This window comes from Triturus cristatus, chromosome 5_2 (genome assembly GCF_964204655.1).
Source record: "Triturus cristatus chromosome 5_2, aTriCri1.1, whole genome shotgun sequence".
Classification (NCBI taxonomy): domain Eukaryota; kingdom Metazoa; phylum Chordata; class Amphibia; order Caudata; family Salamandridae; genus Triturus; species Triturus cristatus.
Window position 1 is genome coordinate 897,841,391 of NC_140588.1, and position 20,106 is coordinate 897,861,496.

General features: G+C 45.0%; 1 protein-coding gene across 2 annotated transcripts in view; it reads right to left on the minus strand.

Moving 5' to 3' along the window:
- The window catches only part of LOC146829372 (uncharacterized), a 188,477-nt gene that overhangs the window by 16,115 nt on the left and 152,256 nt on the right, over positions 1-20,106 (minus strand). For both annotated transcript variants that reach the window (XM_085606686.1, XM_085606685.1), the window contains one exon: positions 15,607-15,675. In XM_085606686.1, coding sequence (XP_085462812.1) covers positions 15,607-15,673 — 67 coding nt within the window. In that variant the 5' untranslated portion in view covers positions 15,674-15,675. The remainder of the gene's footprint in view (positions 1-15,606; positions 15,676-20,106) is intronic.

Consider the following 20,106-nt stretch of genomic DNA (forward strand, 5'->3'; position numbering starts at 1 on the left):
AGGATGGAAGATAAAATGAGGCTCACAATGAAAAAGAAAGGAGAGGAATCAAGTAGAAGCAAGTCAGTATCAAATTTGTTAATGCATGGATTTTTGAGTATAGATGGAAAAGGCTTTCTGAGATAGCAAGCAATCACAGGATATAAGCTGTAGAAAGAAGCAATATCATACATAGCACATCATATGCTTAAACATATGATTCAGAGTGCATACATATTTTAGACATTAAGCGCCTTAGCATGTTGTGTGCCAAGCCTAGGACAGCGCTTTTAAACATAGTCTGAAATATGCTAACCTTGGTACAGGGTATGCACACTCCACAAGGGTAAATGTTGCCTAAAAAAGGATAGGTCTCATTTAAAAATCTTCCCTTTTTAGTAAAAGTTATTCCCCCTCAATCACTAAAACGTGAGGTATTTGGCAGTTGCCAATGCACAGTCAGACTTATACCCTGTTTTCAAATCAAATCCCATCCAAGTGTATGTTGTGGGTGTAAATATGAAACATAGATTATGACAATAAATAATTCATGGTGGGAGCAACAAGAACTAGTAAACTATGAACAATAAGTCAAACCAAATGGTAGCTTAAATATTAGAAGTTCTGGATGTTTTCACGTTTTCTTCTCTGCATTCTCTAAAAAATGTTTTCAGTACAGCTGGATCTTCATTCACACAATGCATTCCATTTTATTTTGGATTGTACAAGAAATTGAAAATAATTTTATGCATTTTATAAAATGTATTTTTGTGTGTAATTTTTATTGTGTATTGCTTGTAAAGTATAACACGTGAGAGACATTTTATGTACTTTCTACTGTTGATGGCATATGTTATATTTATCATTTGTCATAATTATATACATTATATTCATTTTGGGGTGAAATTATAATAGGCTAAACCTTTTATTACGTTCTTTAGAATAAGGATTTGATTTGTTTTAATTTCCCCAAAATGTTTTATGTAGGAGTGGGACTAGTCATTTTCACCCTTTCAGTGTCCAACATATTGCCCAATGCATTTTATAATGGAGTGGGAATTGTAGTTCAGACCCCATTCACTGTCCAACATATTCCTGAAAATGGTTTACTTTGTAGTGGAAATAGCATTTTTGAAACCATTAGTGGAGGAAATAGTAAACATGACCCTTTCAGTGCCCAACACATTACCTAAAGTGGTTTAGATTGGAATAGAAACAGTAAACATGACCCGCCCTCTCCAAATTGTAGTTTATTTCCTATGTATAAAACAATAGGCAGAAAACATTGTTCTACATACTTTTGTTTTAAAATGCATTTTGCATACTTATTATTTGATGTTAATAAATGTAATAATGTAATTTGTATTTTAACACACAAACCTATAGTTCAGTGTTTCATACAATGAATTATTTTTTAAAATATACATTTTATTTTGAAAAGAACTAATCAACATTTTTTGTAGTATTATAGTTTTTTAAAGACATATTCACTGGTACTATTAGTTTATCTGAGGATTTTATATTTTTAACATGTTCAATGTATGTGTACACATTTTAACACACATTATTATTATATTATATTTAATTATTTTCTATTGTAACATTTTTTTTTCACATTTTCATTTAGTGGCCATTGCTTACCAATAGTTATATTTTGTGGTGTATTAACATCATTGTTGGATGATTTTGGTTCCTGTCTGTCCTGGTTCCCTGTAGCTGGTCAATGGATAAGGTAAGAGTATTACTTTCACATTCTTATAATAGAGTTTGGAGGTTAGGGGTATGTGAGTAAGGTGAGTAATGTAGAAAAGTGTATTGATTTTATGAAGTTGTATAGTTTTGTGTTAGGTTGTAGTTTTGCAGTTAAGTGCGGTAGGCCTGGGTATAGTATATGCATTGTTGTTATTTTAGCTACTCATTTTATATGATTTTAGTATAGTTTGCAAACATGTTTTATATTGTTTGTTATGTTTTTGGGGTGTATATTATGTGAGTGTGAGCATATTGTGCTTTTTACAAGTTATTTGGTCGGAGTGGAAGTCTTTCCTTATTTTTAGATGCATTTTTTAAAAAGAAAATATTTTGTTTATATTTTAACCAAACTTACCTTTTCCTTTTATTTTTGTTTTTCTAGATTGATTTATAAATTCATTTTTTTGGAAGGAGGAGCCTAGCGCGCAACCAAGATGGCCGCGTAGGTGCGAGGCTCCCGAGGACCTCCGCGACCTCCTGCATTAATCCTGACTATATCCTGTCCTAGATGAGGGGACTGTGTCTGTGAGCCCGAGCTGAGGTGACACCCGTTTTCCGTTTCCAAATCGGACCTCGGACACCGGCGGGAGCACCGATTGAGGTTTGCGGCCCTCTCCACGCCGGCCCCCCGGATTGGAGTAGTGGGGCGATCCGGAGACAAAGTGAACAACAGCGGCGGGCAAGGCTGGGCGACTCGCGTACCCCGCACTTTCACTTTCGCTTTTGCGCCCTCCTTGCTGACGGGCGAGGTAGGGTTGCGGGGCGGTGTGCGGTGGTGTGGCCTTGCCCGGGTGCCCGGCCGACCCGCCGTCTGTGATCCGGCCTGCGGACCTGTGGTCGCCCCCCCCCCGGAGCCCGGTTTGTCGGCCCCTTCGAGGAGATTGGCACGATTTTGGGACTGCAACCATGTCCACAAAGCAAGATGGCGACCGGGCAAAGGTGAAATCGACCCGCCGTGGCACGGCCCACCAGTCCAACAACATGGACCGCTACACCCTCCAGAAGGGATCTCCTGAGGCGCCGCGTACGTCCCCTGCGGGCCCGACTGATGCTCCTGCTCTGCCCGCGGATCTGACCCTCCGAGACGTCATGGGCGCCATCGCCGAAATGAAGGCCTCGGTGGACCAGCGCTTTGACACTCTGGCGCAGAAGATAGACTCGGTCCTCGTGGATGTGGGCCTGGTAAGGGCCGATTTGTCCAAAACGAATGACCGGGTCGACTCTTTGGCCCACACTACCTCGGGCCTCACTACGGACGTGGCGGCCCTCCAAAAGGAGGTGCGCCGGCTTGGCCAGGCGAGCGCCCTGATGGATCGTCGACTGGAGGATGCCGAGGGTCGGGCCCGGAGGAACAATGTCCGCATTATTGGGGTGCCGGAGGGACGAGAGGAGGAGGCGGCGGATCTGTTTGTGGAGGACTTGATTCTCACCCATCTCAAGCCCCGGGGGCTGAGTAAACTCTTTGCGGTGGAACGTGCCCACAGGGTCCCCGGAGGAAGACCCAAGGCCGGAGCCCCGCCGAGGCCTCTCATTGCCCGGATTTTCAATTTTCGAGACAGGGACGCTATCCTGCAGACTTCTAGGCTACAAGGACCGGTCAGACTCGACAACATGGACGTCAATTTCTATCCTGACTTTACTCCGGCGGTCCAAAAGCAGAGACTGAGTTTTCTCGGAGTTAAACGTCGTCTACGGGACCTGAACCTTAAGTACGCAATGCTTTTTCCAGCTAAGCTGAGGGTAGAGGTGGATGGCCGCACGCATTTTTTTGATCGCCCCGAGGCGGCCGGGGACTGGTTGGACACTTTGCCCGGGGATCGGGGCCGGGGGGGTGGGGGGGGTGCGGTTGGTGGGGAGGGCCCGCCGGATCAGGACTGAGGGACAAATAGTAGGCCTTGCTCGGGACAATATTATTGTTATCATTGACTGCTCGTGTATTTCCCCTCCCGTGGAGGTCGTGCGGGGTCTCTTGGGGGCTTTCCCTCCTCCTCTGGGGGACTAGTTAGTTTTTTCATCTATGGGGCGACAGGCACACTGCACTTTGGGGGGGCTGTCTGGGCTCATGCAGGGGTGCAGGGAGGGGGGAGTTCTGTTGGGACGGGTGGGTTGGGGTGGGGTGTTGTTCGTTTTTACCGCAAGGCAAACCCTTTACTGTGTTGGTGTTTTTGAGGTGCTCTTGGGGGGACAAATGATGGCTTCTGTATGTGATGGGGGGTAGGGATTTGACTCTGTTGTCGTGGAACGTTAATGGACTGGGGGATAGGATTAAGTGAGGTGTGGTCCTGCAGTATCTGAAACGAATTTCTCCAGATGTGGTCTTTCTGCAGGAGACACACCTTATTGGTAATTCCTTTCATGCCATGAATCGGCGGGGCTATCGCTTGGTGGCCCACTCGGGCTTCACGTCGGGCTCGCGGGGGGTGGGCATCATGGTTAAGAACTCGCTCCCGCTGGAAATAGATGAGGTGCGCCATGATGAGAGGGGACGTTACACGGTCTTGGTGGGGAGAATGGAGGGCAAAGTGGTTGTTTTTGTATCAGTGTACGTCCCACCGGGGTTACAATCTACCACTTTTGCGGATCTGGGGCGCCTCCTCCTTGACCTCCCGGGGGGGCTTCTGGTGGTTGGGGGAGACTTCAATGCGGTGGCTTCTGGGACTATGGATCGTTACCCCCCTAGGGACCTCCCCCGGGCACAGGCGTGGCTGCCCGGCCTCTTAGATACATTGGGATTGGTAGACTGCTGGCGACTAAAACATCCCGCGCAGCTGCAGTACACCTTTCATTCGGGTGCCCATGGTAGCCTCTCGCGGCTTGATCATGTCCTTGTCCCTGCGGCCTATGCTGGGAGGGTGGGAGAGGTGCGCCATCTGGCGCGGGGTATTTCAGATCACTCCCCGCTCCTGTTGCACTTTGATGTCTTCCCGAGGGGGGAGGGCAAGGTAGCTCCAATCAATGCATGGTACCTGCGCGACCCCACTATTCGTGCCGACTTGATTAAATCCTTGCAGCGGTATTTTGAGGAGAATGTGGGGTCTGTCCCTTCGGCTATCTCCCTGTGGGAAGCCTTCAAGACAGTTCTTAGAGGGGAGGCCCTCTCCTTTATCTCCCATGCCCGGAGGCGCGAGCAGGAGGAGGTGACCCGGGTGGAAGCCGAAATTACTGAACTAGAGGGTGACCTGGGGAGTGGGGTGACGGAGGCCGCACTACATGTTCTACACCTTAAGCAGGCGGCCTATAGGGCCCTCGTCATGGAGGCGGCCAGGGGCCTCAGTAGAGAGCAACAGGGGCGACTGTATGATGTGGGTGATAAGGCTGGTAAATTGATTGCGTGGTTGGATAAAAAGGAGAGAGCGAATCGTGTGGTCCCGCTGATCGAGAGAATGGATGGTGTACGTGTCACCGAGCCAGAAGACATTGTCTCCTGCTTCGCGGATTATTTCCGCGAGGTGTATGCCCCGGTTTCTCCCTGCTCGGAGGAGGATTCCCATGCCCTGCTTCGGGACATCGCGCTGCCCTCCCTTTCGGTGGAGGACAGGGAGTCGTTGGAGGCCGCTCCCACCTCGGATGAAATTGCCCTTGCAATACGCTCGGTCGCATCTGGCAAGGCCATGGGCCCAAACGGTATCCCTATCGAGCTGTATAAGCTGCGACCGGATGTGCTGGCACCCCACCTTCGCGCGATGTTCCTGGCGGCCCACTCGCGGGGCTCCCTCCCGCCGGACCAGCGTCTGGCTACAATCGTAGTGATCCACAAGGAGGGGAGACCCCGAGAACGGGTCACATCCTATAGGCCTATCTCGCTCTTGAATGCGGAGCCCAAAATCCTCGCCAAGGTGCTCGCCAACCGGCTGGTCGGCGTGGTGGGCGATCTGGTCCACCAGGACCAGTCCGGCTTTATACCCCATCGCAACACGGCCCTTAATCTGCGGCGCCTGCACGGGGTGCTCGCGCGTGTTCCGTTTGTGCGGGAGCCGACCATCTTGGCGTCCTTAGACGCCACCATGGCGTTTGATACACTCGAGTGGCCATACATTTGGGCGATGCTGGCGAAATTTGGATTTGGACCGGGATTCATCAGCTGGGTCAAATTGTTGTATTCGGGCCCATTGGCGCAGGTGGTGGTGAATGGACGAGTCTCGGCCCCATTCGCGCTGGGACGAGGCACGCGACAGGGTTGCCCCTTGTCGCCTCTCCTGTTTGCACTGGCCTTGGAACCCTTGGCGGAGTGGCTGCGGTGGCACCCTTCCATCCGTGGTCTCCGTTGGACCCCCGAGTATGAGGACCGCGTGTCCCTATACGCTGACGATATCCTTTTGTACCTCGCCTCCCCGCGTAAATCATTGATTGTCCTGGTTGATGTTTTGCGCTCATTCGGCCGCAACTCAGGCCTTGTCATCAACTGGGCTAAATCATGTGTGTATGTGCTTTCCGGGGAGGCTCCCGTCCTCCCGCGGGACTGTCCGATCCAGATTGCCTCTCAGGGGTTCCGGTACCTGGGTATCTATATCACTCTGGACCCGGAGGCCCGCTACGAGCGGAATTTGCTTCCCCCCCTCCAGCGCCTGAGGGAGGACGTCGCGCGTTGGCGGCGCCTGCCGCTTTCGCCGCTCGGCCGGGCGGCATTGTTTAAGATGATGTCGTTGCCACGCTTCCTGTACGCTCTCCAGAACACTATGGACTTGGTCCCGGCGCGCTACTTCCGTGAGGTGGAGAGTCTACAGCGTCGCTTGTTCTGGGACGGGAGGCCGCGTATTGCCTTGGCGAAGTTGACGCTCCCGTGGTACGACGGGGGGGTTGCCCTCCCGGATATTAAACGGTATTTCTGGGCCTCCCAGCTAGCTGCAATTAATCATGGCCTTTACGGGCCCGCCTTAAACCCGGCATTTGAAATGGACAAGATGCTCCTGCCTGGTGGCGACTACAATCGAGCGCTCTACTCTGGCGCGCCCGACCCCCGCCTGACGGGACCCACGCGTGTCATGGTGCGAGTATGGCACGCGGCTAACGCAGCTATGGGGTGGAAGGACCGTTTGACCCGGGCGTCACCGCTATATGCGTCTGATAGGTTGGGCTCCCTGTGGACCTCGAAGGGCTTCGAGAAGTGGGACACGATCGGCATCAGTACAGTGGGGGACCTCTGGACGAGGGGGGGATTTAAAACATTCGAGATGCTGCAGACGGAGTTTCAGCTGCAGGGCAGTGAATACTTTCGGTACTTGCAGGTCCGCCACGCACTGAGCTCCGTCTTTCCAGACGTCGCCTCCATTCCGGAGTCATCCCCCCTGGAGGATAGAGTGCTGGATGGCCATGTTCCGGACAGCACGATCTCCCTCATATACAAAAAACTGATTAATGATCGCTCGGGCCTGCTGACTGGCCTCCGCGAGGCCTGGGTTGCCGATGGGCTGGAGTTGGATGACGAGGACTGGATTTCCGCGGTGGCCTCTCCGAAGGAGGTGGCCATACCGGCCCGCCTTCGCTTCGTCCAGCTAAAGATCCTCCACCGGGTTTACATGACGGGGCCAAGGCTTCTGCGTATGGGCTATGCCGAGGATGGGCTGTGTAAGCGTGGGTGTGGTGCTTTGGCGACTTTTTTGCATATTCTGTGGGAATGCCCGAAGGTGGAGCGATTCTGGCGTGGTGTGCATGAGGTCCTGCGAGTGGTTACGCGTGTCGCGCTGTTGCCTGAAGCGAGGAGATGCTTGCTGAATGTGTGGGAACCAACTGACTACTCGGTTCCGCAGACACGGTGGGTGACTCTGGGATATATGATAGCTAAGCGTGACATCGCGCAGCTGTGGGGGTCCCAGAGGCCCCGGCGGTGTCGGCCTGGAAAGAACACATGGATTGGTGCATGTTCCGAGAAAAGGTGGTGTACGTGGCGAGAGGTAAGCCTGGGGTGTGGGTGAAAGTTTGGGGCCCCTGGAACGCCTACCGCGGGGGTATTTGTGAGCCACCACTGCTGCCGGCTGCCTCGCCAGCTCCGTCCCCCTAGTTGACCCCCTCCCCCGGCCCCGGGCACAGGGTCCCCCAGTCCTTGTTCTCTTCCCGTTCCCATCTCTAGATTCTAGTGGATGGTTGGGGTCCCCCACTTAAGGAGCACGTGCTGTCACTTCGGATTGCGGGTTGCCTTGCGGGTGTGGTTCTTTTGTGTTGTTGTGTTTTTATAAAATGAAACCGTATTGCGGGCTCGGAGTCATGTGGCCCACGTCGTTGATACCTCCTGATTTACCTCTCTGCAACGCCAAGAGCCCTTTTTTGTATGTATGTCATATGCTCCTGTCACTCTAGCGGCCGGCCGGAAGGTTGTAGGCCCATACTTGTATATATTTGAGATTGCAATAAACGGTTTCAAACAAAAAAAAGAAAAAAAAAAAAAGAAAAAAAAATTCATTTTTTGGATATTTTGCGGTGTCCTTGGTCTCTGGAATAATTTAGTGGATTTGCTTTTTGAAATTTCGTTTTTGAAGTTCTGGGGTTACTTTTGCTCTATTTCTGTGGATTTGTTTTTGGTGGATTGGAGAAGTATTCTCTAGTCTCGAAATTAACAATATTGGAGAGCATGAACACCAATGCAATAGATGATACTATCCCCATTTTTAATATATCATCTATGAGAATAGGTAAGGATGAAGTCCAACTGCTTAAAAGAGGTTTGTCTTTTGTCCCTAGTGTGTGGATCAACACTTTCAATTTGAACAAAGATGTGCATTCGCTTTTTAGGAAATACGGCAAAAAAACTTCTTCATGCATCACACAGTGCAGAGTGAAATAAATAATCAATCAAGGTGTAAAAATCCATCTAGATTCACCCTAGCACTTGATATGGTAGGACTGGATGTAGAAGTATTAGAAAAAGCTGTGCTTAGAGATTTGGAAAAGGGTACACAATTTATACCACCGGCAAAGTCAAATTTACAGAAGTAAGAAAACCTATCTCTGCAGAGACTTCAAAATAATTCTAATATCACAGTGAAAGCCTGTGATAAAGAGGGTGGCATTGTGTTACTAGATACAAATGAGTAAATGGCTAAGGTGCAGGATATGTTGGGAGTTAAAGAACACTACCAGAGGGCTAATAAAAAAGCCTTTGTTAACCTTAATAGGAGGATTGAGTAAATGAAAGACCGAGCCTTGGGTAATTGGGAATATATGCAAACAAGAACATGAGTTCTTGAACAACAAGAACTCAGCTATCCCCACAATGAATGGCATTCCTAAAACACATAGAAATGTGGCAGATCCCTCTTTATGGTCCACTATATCATTTATTAAAGCTCTTAAAGAACCACTGGCAAAGTATGTAGACACATACCTCTATCAATTGGTGAAGGATTTTCCATCCTACATAAAGGATGCAGGTGGCCTGATATGCAACATAGAGCACATGCCATATGACAGCAACAATGAAGTACTTGTAACCCTTGACATAGATTCTCTTTATACTACTAATGTGCCTGAAAAAGAAGCAGTGAAGATGGTTAAGAGTTTGTTGGAGTGGACCTCGGGCACCAGACCATCAAGTGAAAGGTACGAGCATGTGGGCATCTTGTGACCCCAGCATAGCGAATATATACATGGGCATGTATGAGGAACAACACGTTTTCAACGAACTTGCACCTTTTTTCGAGAATGTTAAACGCTGGGTCAGGTTCATAAATTATATTTTCTTTATTTGGATCGGGGAAGAAGAGTTATTGGGCGAGTTCATTCTTTGGTTGAATGCCAGTAAGGCAAATCTTAAATTCTCTGAACAGTGCTGTAGACAACATGTAGAGTTTCTAGTTATATGGCTTTTTGGGAACACAAGACCAAATAGAAATAGCACTTTACAGAAAACCGACGGCAAAATAAAAATTTTAAAATTTGGTAGCGTCCACCCCTCCTGTCAAAGATATTCAATCCCTTTTGGAGAATTTTTAACGATACGCTGAAATTGTATCAGAATGGAAGATTATGTGAGAAATGCGGAGGATCTGAAAAAGATGCTTGTTCAACATGGGTACCTCAAATGATTGGTAAAGGTAGGCTTTTAAGAGAGCCAAATTTTTGAATCTGGATGTGCTTCTTGACCAACACAATAGGAAGAACAATGACGGGGATGAATTGGTTTGTGTTATAAATCACTCCAATTTCAATTTTAAAGTAGAAAAGATTTTAGATAAGAATTGGAATGTTTTGAATACAAATGAAAAGGATCAAAAACTGGAAAAACCTATAATTGCTTATAGGAGAAATTGGAATTTAAAAGGCAAACTAGTGCACACTCAGATGAAATCAAGTACAGGAGCACAACAGGGCACTATTCCGGACACAGCTCCTGTAAAAGAGAATCATCGTTGTGGCATATGTCATGCTTGCCTGACAGCTATAACAATGGAAACATGGGAACATTAAGGTCATTCATTCCATCTTGACAACATGACAAATTGCAGGAGTAACAATATTGTGTACATCATACTATGTCCTTGCAGCTTTGGGTATGTGGGAGAGACCGAGAGACAGTTTAGGTTATGTTACGGTGAACACAAGAACTCTGTAAGAACCCAGAAATTGCAAGCCCCAATAGTAAAGCACTGCGTTGAGTAGAATCATACCAAGAATGAGCTAAGGCGACTAATATTGGAAAAAATAAAGAACAAGCCAGGGAGCCTTGATATGAGGAAACGGAGGGAGAGAGCAACGTTTTTGATTTTCACCTTATAAACCAATAGGAAGGGCCTTAATGAAGAAATCTTATGGTTATAATAGGATAGGATAGGATGTGGTTTATAAAGCGCTCGTATGCCGGAGCGTCTTGGCGCTGGTAAGTAGGGGGAGAAAAAGTTAGACTTAAGCGCACGCTCCCTAGAATAACCATGTTTTTAAAGCTTTCCTGAAGCGTTGATGATTATCTAAGGATTTTAAAGAACCGGGAAGCTTGTTCCACAGTTCAGCAGCACAGTTTGAAAAAGCTCTACCTCCCCATCTAGCTCTCCTAATCCTGCTCACCTTGATAAAATTCCGAGTGCTGGACCTTAGGGTACGACTAGGAATATAGGGGGTCAGTAATTTTTTAATATCCTTGGCTCCACCCCCAAAGACCGCTTTGTGGACGAGGCATAAAGCCTTAAACTCCACGCGCTGTTAGACAGGGAGCCAGTGTAGAGTTCTAATTCCTGCCGAGACGGACTGATCTCTGGGAGTGTCCAGGAGTAATCTTGCCGCAGCATTCTGCAGAGCCTGCAGCCTGTGTGTGTAGTGTTATCTCAATAGTTTCCCCTGGATTACTTTCATTAGGGTCCCATAGGGAGAATCATGAATATCACAGCTGTGGACCTTAGTTGTCGAAAAGAGTCTGGGAGAAGATGCTAGATAATTCAATATTTGAATAACATGCAGCATCTTTGCTTGGCAATTTGTTTCCATGTGCTTTAGTAGGGAGTTTGAATTTGCTACTATTACGGTTTTGTGCTATTTTTGTATTATTTGTATTATTAGAGCGTGAAGCAATCCTCCAACATGGGTACATGCCACTTTTCTGAAAGTGTTGAGACATACAAAGTTGTGTTTTTTCAGTGTCTGAAAACGACGCACATGATGCATGCATGCGCATGGTTAAAATATCACATGTGGTCATCTCTTCCTCAAATGCATTCCCTCTCTTTTTTATCTTAAGACAATTGGTTCCAATGCTGTTATTGCTCTTTTTAAACATAATAGTGTCTCTTTCAGGTCAGTGATCTTGTGCCCTTTCATTTAGCACATGATGTATGCACACGCATGCCCAAGACATCAAATGTGTGCAGCTCCTCTACAAACGCATGCCCTTTTTCCACCTCTGAGACATCTGGTCTTAATGTCAGCGTTCTGGTAAGCAGACAGCACGCACATGACGTTTGTACGCTGTATTTTGAAATATGCAATGCGACATGAGGAGGCAAAAAGGATCTGTTGACAAGACGTTCAAGACGTGGATGCCCATGACTGCGGCAGTTAACAAGAGTAACTCTGGGGACTTTTGGCTCCTTCACGAATTGAGAATACATTTAGATTTAGGCGCTAATTATGCTATAGCTTTTTTTACCCCAAGAATGCATAGCCTTTTTGACATAAAGACAAATATGGGAGGAAAGTTTTATCTTTATTCAGAAACAGCAGGGCATGTACTTGTTGAAGAGTCAGGTACATGCATCTTTAACATGTTCTCATTGGAGTGATACACTTAATAATGAGAAGCAAGGACAAATGTGGGAGGCAAGCCATGGCTTTGTCTCAAATGGTAATGTAAGTGCTCTCACAAGTCAGTTACAGGTATCTGGTAAGAGTAAGGCTGTTGGTTCGGGGAAAAGTAAGAATAGGAATCAAGGTACATTCAAGTTGGTAATCTGAAAATAACAATGAGAGAGAGACTTTTTGAAATTCTGTATGGGTATTAAAGTGATACAATTTTGAAGAAAATAACTTTTCAACTTGGTTTGAATCTCTCCTCCATTTTTAGAAGTAGAAAATTTGGTGACTTGGTCCATTCCAGCACGGGATCCAAAGTGAAGGAGGTTTAGTTAAAGACAAGTGGGGTTTGATTTTGGCATCCGAGGTGAAGGTTTTACTCAGAAGAAATAAAAGTTTGTGTTTATGCAATTCAAGGTTGGTGGACTTCGGGGCTGATTACTTCTTTGTCTGAGAGATTCTAGCAAAAGAAATACCAATACCCCTGAGATGACAGCTAATGTAAAGGACCATGTGTCCCATCACTTTTGTGGTTTTTTACATCTAGTGTGGCTGGGCCTTTCCATTTCTTTTAATACCGGGACATTCCTAAAGAATCAATGTTTTCAAACCATACATTGATGAGAGTAATTTTATTTTATTTTTGTTTACTATTCAGGGCCTTTTGGACTTTTTTATCCCCTCACTTCTCTATTCTCTTCTTTCTCTCGTGTACACATTATACCCACTCACATTGTGAGATGTGATCTCGGGTGAGAGCAAGCGGAAAACGGGGCGACAATGGTAAAACCAGGCTGTTGCACACAATGCATGATCATCGGTAAATGGAGCATGAAATTGAATTCCTCCAGCACTGTGGTGTCACATTGATGTGAAGTATGTGGGGATTAAGTGAAAACACTTTCAAGTGAGGCATTCAACCTACCTTTTCCAGAAGGAATGGACCATAGGTGGATGTCGAAACCCCATTTGATGGTGGGGGTTGTATTTTGCATAAAAACGACCTCTAATTTTAGGGTGAGGGTTGTTTCACAGGGCACAGACTTTTTTCTTTGTAACATTTTTTGTTTTGAGAACTAGTCCATTTGTATCACAGTAAAAGTTGTTTAAAAGAATGACACAGTATTTGCATGCTTTTGTCTTTAGATTCCCTTGTTTGTTCTCCTGATGATACATGCATACAGTGCAAATTAACACTTTCCTGAAGAAGGTGGTAGAAAAGAAATATATATCAACCGAAATGTGCATTGACTGACTGTTGGTGTGTCCAGTCTGGGCCCATACACTAAGAGGAGAGAATAAATCAAATTTTGCTGGTGCTTTGTTCATATGTTTTTTTCTGAACTGTTTGTGTGTTGGATGTGTGAAATGTGGAATGAATGGCATGTAAAATGGGAGTATGGTACAGGAGAGCTCATGGGTGTATGTTGAAATTTGTAGTGAAGTGGTCTAGGTTTTTAAATAAATGAATGATTTTTGTCTATTGTAATGGAAGAAAAACGATATATAAACATAAAAATTATTATGAAAAAAACATGAAATATTTTGTATAAAAAATAAATGGAAACAGAGTTGTATGAAATACATTTTTAAAACTAATTTGGATCAGATCACAGTGTGATTTTTCCAAAGTGCAAGTCTAGCAGGATAGTAGAACCTCTCTTTAAGGCAATTTCATTTTTCCCCCCCAGTCCCAAGCCTGATATTGAAAGTGAGACATTTGCGGGGGGAGCTTTGTGTGGTTTGGGATTGGAGGAGTATCATGGACAACAGATACAAAACCATAAGTTAATTTTATTTTTTTATTTTGTGTAGGACCTATTTGCTATGGTTATTCTTTGGACTAAATTGTCTTTTAAAAAATAGTTGTGTATTCTATTTATATATTATGTATGATGCTTTGGATTTATTATAATATGTGTTATTGTGTTTCATTCTGTGTAATTTTGTATTAATTATATTGTAAATTGTTTATATTTATCAATAGAAATTTTAAGTTACATTGATTAGGAAAAGATTATTAAGACGATTTTGATAAATAAATATATTGTTTAGGTTTTTTTTAGGTTTATGTTGGATGTGAATTTAATTACGTTTTTTAGGTGGTTTAAAGCATTGCTCTTGCTATGGGTTTAGGGTAGTGGAGGCCTTTGTTATTTATAAAGACTTTTACTTTGCATTGTAGCATTTTGTACATTTATTTTGCCATTTTGTATTTTTTTTGTTTAAATGGTGTTAAAGATTATTCCATTAAAGGTTGGTATATTGATTTGTGCAGCACGTTAAGCACCTGTGAGGGTATCCCGCCTCTTGAGCAGGTGTGTAGGATTTAGGCCTTACAGATTTTTTTGAAGAACCAAGTCTTCCACTTCTTGCAGAATTCAAAAAGCAAGGAGAGGCTCTGATGGGTTGAGAGAGGTTGTTCCAGATTTTGTGAGCAATGTAGGAAAGTGAGCAATCTCCAGTTCTACTTTTGTGGATGCGGGGTGTTTTACTTTCACACGCATTGGTGCTTGGGCACATATTTCTGCAAACGTGAGCCTGTTTTGTTGGGAGAGATTTCATCGGGATGTTGTTGGGAGAGATTTCATTGGGATGCAAGTGAAAGTAAAATTAAATGAAGTTAGTAGAAGTTCATAGTGGTGAGGCTTCATTAAGAATGCTCACTCACTGCAGAGGTCCAAAATCCAGAGGTTGATAGGCAAACAAACCAGGATTCTTGTGAGCATCTGTTTCTTTTCTATGTACGCAGTGTTTTTATTCATATGCTTAGCTGAAAGATCGTCATGAGCCTAAAATGTTCTGCTTTTAATGGGCTGCAATTGATTGTGAAATCTAAATAAATAATATAGATGTATATTAACCAAAGGAAGTCTACAATGAAAAGAGCTTCACTGAATTTCATGAAAAATAACTGATGATGGGAGGTTGTTTTCCCAATTTAACTGAGTGCTTAATTAGGATTGAGATAACTCCATTGTGATTTTATTGTGCAGATTATAAGAGGTCATTCTAATATTTCCTTCTTAATTGTCTTTTCTATAGTTCTGTTGTCTCCCTTACGCTCATCAATTTCATCAATGTCTGTATTGTAGATCTGGCAAATACATTTTAACAAGTCAATTCTCAACCATTAAGGAATGGTAAATGTATCCTCAGGTACTTAATTCATGTAGGTGATGAAGTATTCATTAAAGAACATGTAACATCTGAAGTCTTTGCAGAGAGTGTTGGGCAGTTACAAAACATTTAATCATGTAGAAATGAATATCTGCAGACTGAGATTATGCTTTTTTTATCATGTGAAAAGGCCAGTCAATAGTATCATAAAAAGACATAAAGTAGAAACATAAAAGGTTTGGTTGACATCCTTCTTATATTGGAATATTGGTTTGTCAATCAAGAGCCTAATGCAATTGTCAGGTATAGCTGGATTACAAACATTTCTATTTCTGAAGGGTGTACATTTATGTACTTTTTCATATATTTAGATATTTAATTGTAAATGTTATTAAGCACTCAAATATCAATAAAGGCTTCTTATTGCAATACAGTTTGGTGAAAGGAAATGGTGTATACACAGGTAATTCTAAAAAGAGATATGGCTGTAGCTACTGAAATGGCAACTTTCATAACAGTGACAAAAGTGATAGTATTTCTTACGTTGACATCTTGGGTCACCAAGGTCCAACCACATGCTGGTCCTTCTGTACTCACAAACTCTCAGCATGCCTTAAAAGGTTGAAAGCAAATTATGATTTGGCCCACTGTGTTTAAATAATCAAGACATTCATAAATCAAGAGAAAGCATAATTCAGAAGGCATTATACTCAACCGTCCAACCTACTAGATAGAATCAGTTAATTCATAAAGATGAATGTAATGAATTATAGGCAGCAAGTGCAAATAACAACCTAATTTGGAAGGCCTTACAGCTTCAATCTAAGTACATAGGTAAACACAAGTAAAGGAAATTGCAGTATTCTCGTATAGAGGCTGTTGGTGCGCAAAAGGCAAAAGGAATGGCACTCATTGAATCTGCTAAAAGCTGTTACATCTCATTAATTTAAACATGAAATACATTTTTATTATCAAGTTGAACTTTGAGATTTCTTACTGAAGGACCATCATCAACCTGCACAGGAAGTAACATCAATAGATCTCTAAACATCCATTTTCACAGGAAGTGGCATCGCTGTTCTCATAATCCTCTTGTACAGTAAGTGAAATCACCGGTTTCCTGCCAAAACCATATTTACAAGAGGAAGCCAGACAAGAAGCCTTCATTTTTCCATCATCCATCTGCACAGGAAGGGATATCTTTCAATTTCCTATCATCCATCTGAACAGTAAGTGACATCAGTGGTTTCCTGCGAAACACATCTCTAAAAGCAGACAAGAGTACTTAATTTCCAATCTCCCATCTGCACAGAAAGTGACTTCACTGGACTTCTCAGCTTCCATCTGCACAGCAAGTTATATTGCTTCCTGCCTTCTCCCTACTTCAGTCAACTCTTCAGGAAATCCCATTGGCCAGGTTTCCTCAGAAAAAACAGAGACAAGGGCACCGCCTATGTGGGCCTGTTAGAGCCAAGAACGATCTTGGGCCAGAACATATGTTCCACTGAAACTCACAGGGTTAGATAAATAAATGTGTCTCACTCAGCACTCCATACTGCCAATCCCTACAATCATACCCAGACCTAGGAAACATAAACACTAAAAAGCACTTGCACAACACACTGACCTAACCTCATGGACTTCCCACTAACTACCAGACACTTACAAACTACAAAAGTCACATTTTCAAATGATGGTCATTACCACTAGGTTTGCAATACTTGATGTGTTGGACTTTACCCTTTTTAGCTAAAGTTCCCTAAACTTTTTGCTTTCCCCCTAGACCTTCTTTCTTACATGGTGTTGCCAACTTAGATGCTTTGGGCACTTTGCCACTGCTGATCAGCGTCAAAGTGCAAGTGCTCCCTGTATAAAGTGTAATGGTAATTGGTTGTCCATGATTAGTATGTTTGCCTTACTAGTAAAGCCCCTAGTAAAGTGCACTATGTGTGCCAGGGCTGGTAATGCAAATGCGACTAGTGGGCCTGCAGCACTAAATGTGCCACCCACACAAGTAACCCTAAAGAGAGAACTCAGGCCTGCCACTGCAGTGCCTGCATGCAGTTTGTTAAACTGCCTTGTTGTCCTGACAAGTGCACCCACTTGCCAGGCCTCACCCTTCCCTTTTATGCACATCAGACACCCCTATGGTAGGCCCAAGGTACCCCCCTGGGCAGGGTGCATTGTTTGTGAAAGGTAAGACATGTACTAACGTGTGTACCATGTCCTAACAGTGAAATACTCTCCATTTCGTTTTTCACTGTTGAAAGGCCATCTTGCTCATGGGACAGAATGGGGAGGCTGTATAATATGTTTCCAGCCTATCTTCCTATAGGCTTAAGATGGAGAGGTGAAGTTTAGTGTGCCTGAACTCACAATTCAATAACACATCTTTTTGTGAATGTGTTTTTTGCATTCTGTGTTTAGAAACCACTCTTTTAGAAGTGGCTGTTTTTTGTGTTCTTACATTTCTGTGTGTCTCTGCCTGGTTGTGGATTGACTATCTGGATTTGAAAGTAATAGGATCTGGGGAATGTCTTGACCCAGGGGAGGAGGTGAGACAGCAACAGGCTGACCTGCACATGGAGTGTAGGGGGAAGAGTAGCCCTTAGAGGTGAAGAGGCCTGGGTTGCTGCCATAAAACAATGGTCCCATTTCCTACTGAGGTATTGAGAATCCAGACCCCCACTAATCAAAGGAAGAAGGTGTCACTGGCAGGGAGGCACCCAGAACTGGTTTGAACAAGGGTCAGTGCCCCCCTGATCACAAAGACTTCAAAGACATTTAGGGGTATAACTATGAGAGCTGAAGCCCCTGAACTTTGGAGAAATGGATTGATCAAGACTGAAAAGGATTGAACCTACTTTGTGGGCAAGACAAACCTCTGCCAAGAAAGAAACGGCTGGAGAGACTGAAGGAAAGGACTGACCCTTGCTGTGTGCTCTGGGGCTGGCCTGCAGTTTGCTGATTTTACCAAGGAGAGGCTAAAGGGACTTTGCTGTGTGCTGTGTCGCCCTGCTTGAAAGGACTTTGCTGTATGCTGTGTCCTGAAGTAACTTATCCCCAATGGCCCGAGGAGAGCTGGCTCCCTGTTGTGGCAACTCAGGAACACAAAAGTTTCCAGGTGTGTCTCAGCGACGCTGTGTGTGTGTGCTTTTTGCAGCCTGAGACCCTCGTAAAAATTGCCCTGTGATCGTGGGCACCTGGAATCCAAGCGAGTCTCAGCGACGCTGTGTGCGTGTGCTTCGTGCAGCCTACCTATGAGGATTGTTATGTGATCGCGTGCACCTGGAATCCAAGTGAGTCTCAGCGACGCTGTGTGCCTGTGCTTTTTGCAGCCTGAGACATTCATGAGGAATGCCCTGTGACCGTGCACACCCGGAACTCAAGTGAGCCTCAGCAACGCTGTGTGCGTGTGCTTCATGCAGCCTGAGACCTTCATGAGGATTGTCCTGTGATCGCATGCACCCGGAATCCAAGTGAGTCTCAGCGGTGCTGTGTGCATGTGCTTTGTTCAGCCTGAGACCTTTGTGAGGATTGCCCTGTGACCGTGCACACCTGTAACTCAAGTGAGTCTGAGCGACGCTGTGTGCGTGTGCTTCGTGCAGCATAAGACCTTCATGAGGATTGTCCTGTGAACGTATTCACCCGGAATCCAAGTAAGTCTCAGCGATGCTGGGTGCGTGTGCTTCGTACAGCCTGAGACCTTCGTGAGGATTGTCTTTTGACCGTGCACACCCGGAGCTAAAGTATGTCTCAGCGACGTTGTTGCATGTGCCCTGTTGCAGCCTGAGATCTTCGTCATTGCCATCGGCCTGGACCGGCATCCCCGGATGAGCTGTGCCGCCGGCCCGAGCCTGCTGTTGCCAAAGCGGGAACTGGAACCAACCCCGTTGGGGGTGCCCTTGTCCCACTGCCCGGAATTAACGAAGCCGCATCAGCGGCCCAAGTCACGAGGAGAGGTGAGCGAGGTCACACCCCCTCCCCCCCTCAGGTAACGTGTGTCGCCGCCTGGGGCGGGGTGCAGGCTCTGAGAGAAACACTCTTGGCCTTTACCATTCTCACAGTGCGAACCTCCGCTCAAGCTTGTATCGCGGCTGTACTTGCCGAGGAGTGTTAGTACCGGGGCCAGAGTGTGGAGCTGCACTTTGGTTTACACCATACCCGTGTCGGGGGCATATGTTGGCAGAAACTGACCGTGAGTTAGTACGAGTGGCATAGAGACCGTCCAAAGCACCGTGATCGGTGTTGGAGTGCATTGTCCTTTGCATTATTTTTGCATTACGAACTGCCTGACTGTTGCATTACGCATTGCATTATGTTTGCATTACGAACTGCCTGAGTGTTGCATTACGCATTGCATTATTTTTGCATAACGAACTACCTGATTGTTGCATTACGCATTGCATTATTTTGGCATTACGAACTGCCTCATTCTTGCATCACGAATTGCATAGCATTACATTAGGACTGCAGGAGATCATGGAGAATTGCTCATTAATACTGCAAGAACCTACAAGGGCTTGCTGGCCTAATAACCAGCAAGGTGAAATATTACAAATACGCATATGTTGGATTTTTATTGTATGGTCTAAACGTACATCTTTTTATATAAACACATAATTGTTTTTTTATGAAACTCGTGTGGAGTTCATTTGTGGTGTCATCAGTGGGTTGCTGAGAGCGTGGTTGCAAATACTTTACACACTTGCCTTGAAGATAAGCATGGCTGCTCGTGCCAAGTTACCGAGGGGGTGAGCAGGGGCTATCTGAGAAGGTGTCCTTCCTTTCCCTGACTTAGAAGCAAAGGGTCCCTATTTGGCCTAAGGTACCTACCTCAGCCAACTGGAGACTCCCAGTTCTAACATTTCAGGAATATGATATTCAGTTTATTATTTGAAATTCCCCAAATTATCCTATAATCCAACTTTGCATAATTAATATAATTTGCTGTAAAAATGTACAGTGAATGATCTATTTACAGTAAATATTTAAGATGAATGAACAGAACAACAGAAGATAAGTGAGTGCTGTTTGTGTTGC